At 59.4% G+C, this 6502-nt stretch overlaps 1 protein-coding gene across 2 annotated transcripts; it reads right to left on the bottom strand.

The window, feature by feature from the left end:
- Nucleotides 1-1057: 1057 nt before the first annotated feature.
- PTMA (prothymosin alpha) lies at nt 1058-5992 on the bottom strand. 2 transcript variants are annotated; one of them, XM_032857484.1, is made up of 5 exons: nt 5747-5992; nt 2965-3036; nt 2604-2700; nt 2060-2133; nt 1058-1816 (listed from the first exon to the last, which is right to left on the bottom strand). In XM_032857484.1, the coding sequence occupies exons 1-5, from the start codon at nt 5789-5791 to the stop codon at nt 1769-1771; spliced, it is 336 nt and encodes a 111-aa protein (XP_032713375.1). In that variant the 5' UTR covers nt 5792-5992; the 3' UTR covers nt 1058-1768. The 2 variants fall into 2 exon arrangements, with proteins under 2 accessions (XP_032713375.1, XP_032713376.1); XM_032857485.1 differs by having other exon boundaries at nt 2604-2697; nt 5747-5990.
- Nucleotides 5993-6502: the final 510 nt, after the last annotated feature.

Below are 6502 nucleotides of genomic sequence, written 5' to 3'. Positions count from 1 at the left end.
CTGCATCCAGGAAGGATAAAGGAGGCCCAGGATCACGCAGCTGGTTACAGAAGTGGGAACAGAACCCCTATTTTTACATCCTTAGTGAACAAACTGTCCCATTCTCAGCACCCCTAACAGCTAAGGTGTCAACTCTCGCTGACCCCCTAGAGAATGGGCATGATTCAGGGGCACGCTATGGAAGCTTGCGAGGGGCAGGGGGCGTGGTGGAGGGTTCCACTTGTGAAGCTTACCTGCAAGCCCCAGATGGCTTAGAGCGCTCTAGTAGCTCCTGCCCCCAAGGACTTGAACTTTCCCAACTCACTGCCGTCTGCAAATCCTAAGTGCTCATCTACCATCTTCAACTGTGTTCAAGGGGAAGGCTGTCCAACCTCCCTAACCAAGGTCCACTTCTTTCTCCTTGAAAGAGCTTGGGGACTTAAGGCAAGCCTGTGTTGGGGCCCTGAAACTAAGTCCAGAGGGACAAGGTGCCACATGCCACCACGAGGGGGAGCCACAGTCACCAACTAATTGGGTGAGGACCCAGGAGGAAAGGCCTAGGTTATGGGTAGCCCCATGGGCAGGTGGCTTATCTGGGGTCTTGGCCATGTTCACAGTTGGCCTGTGCCACCACCCACCCACCCCAACCCTGGGGGGGGTGGTGTCTGTGTAACAGTGCCTCATGTAGCCCATTCCTTGGGAAGTGCCTGGGGATGGGGACATTCTCTTCCAGAGCACCCTCATCCACCTGACATGCAATACTGCGGTCCTGGGAAATGGCTCTTGGTACAATCAGTAGACCAACCCCTCTAAGTGGCCTTCCCTTCACAACCCTTAATTCCAGTACCCTCCCGAAGGTCTTAGTGGTCAGCCACAGCTCAGCTTTTGATCTCCGTGGCCACCCACCATGCTGCTCCCACCCATTCTTGACAATTGGGGGTCTTCAGCCCACTATCCCCAGAAAATATAGCTGGGCCTGAATTCAAGATCCTTCCAATGCCCCCTCCCCTCCTGTCCTTGCCCCCACCACAGGTGATCTAGAGAAACTGAAATGCAGAAAAACCAAGCTTGAGACAGCTTTGTTAGAACAACTCAGCAAAATAAAATTCCGGTTTATTGTTGGACAACATTGTTTCACACATACATCAAACAGGCCAAAAAAAATAAACAGCAACTTCATAGACAAAAAAGGAAAAAAAAGAAACCTTTTATCTTTGGCCTTTTTAACCATCTCATACAAACCAACTACTTATAGTACAGCTAAGTACATACACAAAAAAAGTTACTGGAATGCTCGGAATAAGATTGTTTTTTTGTTGTTGTTTTTGCTTTTTTTACAAGGTTTTTTTTCTCCTTTGAGATTATAATGAACATGGTCACACCACAAGTAAAGTCAGAAGTAGGACAGAGAACGCTCCGAAGGCTGATTTGGTCATCCGAGATCATTAAAAATGGCTGACCCCTAACAATATGTACAAAAATATAAAATGTAAATAAAAAATACAAACAAATTTTCCTTTTTAAAGTACTTTTAAGAAAAAAAGCAGGGCCTTGGAAGTTTTGGTTCTTTTTTCCTCCCCTGTTGCAAATTCACGTTGTGGTTTTGGTTGGGTGGCGGAGAGCGTGTGTCATCTGCGGGTGGCACTGCCCGCGTTGGGCAGGCGGGCGGGACTCTCTACTCGAAGGTGACCACGTTTAGATTCTGAGACGGGAAGTGGAGGGTGAATAGGTCACGGTGGCCTTTTTTTTTTTTTTTTTTTGTTAAGTTTAACTTTTCCTTTTTTGCTGTCTAGTCATCCTCATCAGTCTTCTGCTTCTTGGTGTCGACATCATCATCCTGCACAGCGAAAGATAGTCAAGGCCCCTGCAAGCACACACCAGGCCCACCCCCACTTCTAGGAAAAGAGGCAAGGACCAGGCACTGGCTGCTCCAGAGGCTTCCAGAGCTCTGAGAAGGCAGGCCTAGCTTCCTTTCTGTTCCTGCTCAAGATAAGGGAGCCTTTCAGGACTGCACAGCGGGAACGAGCCCCTCTGGCTATCTTGTCTCAGGTCCCAACCCCCCACCAAAACCAGAACCCACCTCATCATCTTCAGCTGCCCGTTTGCCCGTAGCTGCCTCAGCCTCCTCATCTTCATCTCCATCCTCTTCTTCACCTGCAGAATCAAATCCCAGGGTAAACCACATGGCCTTCCCTCAAGGACCAGGAAGAATCCTGATACCCTACCCACCCACCAACAACCTGAACTTGGGTAGGGACAAACACCACAGCTCCTTAGGGGAACTTCCCGGTGAAAGATTGTCCAGGAAGAGGAATATCCCTGATCCCTGCTGCCTGACAAACCAGGCAGCCAAGGGCCACCTTGCCACCTCCTAGTGGGCACTTGTCTCCAGAGGAGGAAAGAGCAACAGACCAGTGTGTGGAAGGCACAAGTGGGAGCGTGCATACGTGGGGGCACAGGTTCACTTTGCTAGCCTAAAACCAGCGAAGTCCTAGCCCCGCTGTACCGACCCAGCTGTAGGTGGGCCACTGGTCCCCCAACCCCAGGACCTAACTCCTGTCCCTTTGCTGGACAAGGCCAGGGAATGGTACCCCCTAATAGTGGAGACAAACAAGGCTACTCACCATCACCTTCCTCTTCTTCCTCCTCCTCCTCCCCACCTTCTTCCTCTTCTTCATCTACCTCATTGTCGGCCTCCTGCTCCCCATTTTCCTCATTCTCCTCGACAAAAGACATACCAAGTTGTTAATGAGAAAAGATCACCACTCCTGCCGTCTCTTCCCCCCACACCCCACCCAATGCATTTGCAGCCCGAGACAAGGCAAGAGACCTCAACTCCTCTTCCTAAAGCTCCACCAGGAGACCATGATGCAGGAACTAGCCAAGGGCTCAGCCTTCTCGCTCACCCCAGACTAAGCCCAACCTGGAGTGAGAGAACTTCTTGGCCAGGAGTGGCTAGGCATCATGGGCAAGGCGGACACTCACAGCGTTCCCATTAGCAGGTGCGTCTCTTCCATTCTCTGCCTCCTCCACAACTTCCTTCTTCTCCTTTAAGTCCTTCAAAGAGTTAAGAAGGAACTAGTAAGTCTTTTAAAAAACCCGGGGCTGGCAAAGAGGCCCAGAACTCAGGGGCATGAATACAGCGCTGATCAGGATGTCCTAAGAGCCCCATGTTACATTTGGAAACACGGGAAGGAGGAGCTCAGGACAGCCAGCATGTCTGTGGTCAGGGTTTCCTCCAATTTCTCAACCCTTAAAAAGCACATCAAGAAGAGTCCCCTGCAGTTGTTCCCACTGCCCCTTATTCATACTTCTTAGGACAAGACCCATGTGGCACCACGGCCTTAAACCCGTCTGGCCGGGCAGACGAGCCAGCGAACACTTCACTCACACACCCATCATGAACTGGCTTCCAACCAGAGGGAGCTCCGCCTCTCACAAATCCTTCTTGGAAAATAGCAGGTATGTGCCATAAATAAATAAGGTAATGGAGGGAGGACCCGGGCACTGCGGGAGAACTCCCGTGGGCGGGCTAGCCCGGGAAGGGAATGGAAGGGAGGGAACTAGCAGAACCCGGGAGGCTGTCTCAAGTCCTCCCCGCCGAGCTAAGCACCAAGCAAGCCCACGGCAGCCCAGCTCTTTAAAAAACCCAAACCCACCAGTCCCCTAACTGTGACAGCTGTCCCAAGAGGTCGCAGGTTTTGGCTGGGGAACGTGCCCGGGCTTAAGGGACTGACCCTCCTTCAGAAGAGAGCCGCCCCGCGCGCCCCATCTCAGAGACCATCAGACCACACCTCGAGGAGCGGACCCAGTCCGCTTTCCAAAGGGCAGCGCCACCGCGGGCGCCCCGAAGCCCCTTAACTTTTTCCGCCTGGCCCTGCCGACCCTGCCGCCAACACGAACAGGCGTCGAGCCAGACACAGCTCGGACTCCGTCCAGTGAGCGGCCCCGGGCACCTGTCGGGCCCATTACCACCCGCCGCCAAGCCGCGAACCCCGGTGCCGCCCGCTCCCGCCCCCTGGCGGCCGAAGCCCCGGGGAGCGGGTGGGGGCGGGGAGAACGCGGCGCGCAGGCGCGCAGCCCCCGCCCGGCGGGCTTTGCGCGCGGGCCTCGGCACGCACCGCGCGCGCGGAGCACGTGGCCCAGGGCCGCCGAGTGCGCCCCTGACCCTGGAGACACGGAGCCTGCCGGCTGCGCTGGCCCCGCCGCCGCGCGAGGTGCTCGCCAGTCTTTCCTGGGGCTTCTTGACGCCCCCAGAGCAGGCCTCGATGCGCGGGCCTGCCTCTCTGCATTTGGCGGGCAAAGTCCCGCGGTAGACTGCCCCGAAGTCCATGGGGCTTTTCCAGCCCCGCAGCCCGAGGCCGTCGGGGACGCGCTCCACGGGGCTATTTACTGCTGCCAGCGGGAAATCACCTTGGAGGAAAGCTAACGCGGACGTCCGCACTGGGAAGAGCCGACCCCCCCCCCCAACTAGTTCCCGGGCTTGGTCCGGAGGGGGCCCGCTGGAGCCCTTGCGGAGATTCCAGTCGCCAGCTCCTCTCCGCCGGGGAAGTCACCCCTGGGAGAAAGCCAGAGGTGACGCCAGGGGCATAGAGGTTAAGGAGACACCAAGGTGACTCCTGCCCGTCCCCAAAGAGGCACAAGGGGCGCAGACCAGAGCTTAGGTAAAAGAGCCGATCTGCCTTAAAGTGCCGCGCTCCGGGCGAGAGCGGAGAGAAGACGCTCCCCGCGCTGGCCGCGAGAACGACCCGGCGCGCAGAACCGGAGCTTCGCCAAACGCGCAGGATCTCAAGACTGAGGGCAGCGACCCCGCAACACCAGGCCCCGACAACCCCCAGCGCCCGGCTAGACCCCACAACCGGCCAGCCGCGGCCACAGCTTTTGTTCGTCCGCGTTGCCTCCGGAGCGGCGGCGCACACGGTGCTCCCGGGCAGCCGCGGGGGGCGCCCATCGTCGCCCCGGCGCGCCGTTCCTTCACTTTCCGTTTCCTCACCAACGGCGCGTGGGCTCGCCTCCTCCACAGCCAAACCCGGCACCGCTGGTGAAATTACTGAAGCTAGGCGGCTGCTCCCGGCGCTCTCTCCCCGGAGGACGCCTACCCCCGCCCTCCCTGAGGGCTCCCAGGGCGGAGAAGACCTTCACACCTCCGCGGAGACAATCGACGTCGCGGTCCGCCGACCCGCTGCCCGACTCCACCTTATCAGCGCTTAGTCCAGATAAACCACCTCGGACCCACCGCAAGGCGCGAAACGAGGCGGCCCGGCTCCGAACAAAGAGGAGCGCCGCCGGCGGGCGCTCGTTGCGGAGCCGCCGCTTCCCGCAGCCCCCCCGCCCCCCCCCGCGCCCCCCCCCCCCAGCACTTCCGATTCCAAACGCGCTTGAGTTTCAAAGTTATTTCCGTGCGCCCTACGGGCTGACGACCCTCAGCCGGCCCCTCTCCTCCCGCCACCTTTCAGACGACTCACAAACAAGTTTCAGGAGCTGTGAAACACCCGCCCCCCGAGCCCCTCGGCCCCCGCCCCTCAGGGGCCCCGCGGGCGCCTGCCCCACTCCCCGACCGGCATCACGCCTGCCGCCGCGCTTCCCGCCCCCTCCCCCGCACACAAAAGAGTGAGCGGCCTGGGGGCCTAGGCCGGGGGCGAGAGATCTCTCCGCCCGAAGACGAGACAGCGGGCTCGGAGCAGCCCAGCCGCCGTGCGCGCGCCAAACACCGCTCCGGCGGCAGCAGCGCGCGGACCCCGAAGGGGCGGGCGGCGTCCAACCTCACCTTGGTGGTGATCTCGGAGCTGGTGTCCACGGCCGCGTCTGACATGATGGGGCACGCCGGTGATCCGATGCAGCGGATTAAAAAGAAAACAAGAGTTCGAGGACTCTGCCGAGAAAGCTACCGGAGTCCGCGGTGGCGGAAGAGGCGCGCGGCGGAGGTGGTTGCGGCGAACGAAGAGCCGGACACAGGAACAATGCAAAGATGGCTTTTCAGAGCAGCCAGTGGGGAACTCACGCGGCGCCAGAACCTTTAATATAGATTAGTGGGCGGCGCTCGGCCTCCTCTGCCCGAGTGCTATTGGCTGAGCGCAGGGAGCGGGCGCTCGCTCATTGGCTCGATTCCGAACAATGGGCAAGCGTGCTTAAAGCGGCAGTATCTTGGTGCGTCCCGCGCTGCGCAGTCTCCGTCCGCACTGTCATTCAGGGCTCTAGTTTGCCGGGTCTCGGCGGCGCCGGCGCCGCGGGGGAGGGGCGCAAGAGCGCGCTCTAGGCGCGCGCTCCCGCCGCTGTTTTGCTGGGGCTGCTGACGCAGAAAGCCAAAGCGCGGCAAAGCCGCCCGCCCAGCCCCCAGTCCTCCCCTGCCCGCTGCTGCGCGGAAGGAGGGGGAGGGAAGAGGAGGCGGAGGCCGGCGCGCACGACGGCTGCCAGCGAGGGGGAAGGGAGGCCGGGTGCTGGGCTTCGCTTGCCCGGGGCGGTGCCCTGTGCGGTGCCCGAGGAGGTGCCCGCCCCCCGCGCCGGGGCACCTTTCGACCGAGAG

This window comes from Lontra canadensis, unplaced genomic scaffold (assembly GCF_010015895.1).
Source record: "Lontra canadensis isolate GAN:19392208 unplaced genomic scaffold, GSC_riverotter_1.0 scaffold13, whole genome shotgun sequence".
Taxonomy (NCBI): domain Eukaryota; kingdom Metazoa; phylum Chordata; class Mammalia; order Carnivora; family Mustelidae; genus Lontra; species Lontra canadensis.
The sequence above is the reverse complement of the archived record's forward strand: the minus strand, read 5'-3'. Positions and strand labels throughout refer to the sequence as shown.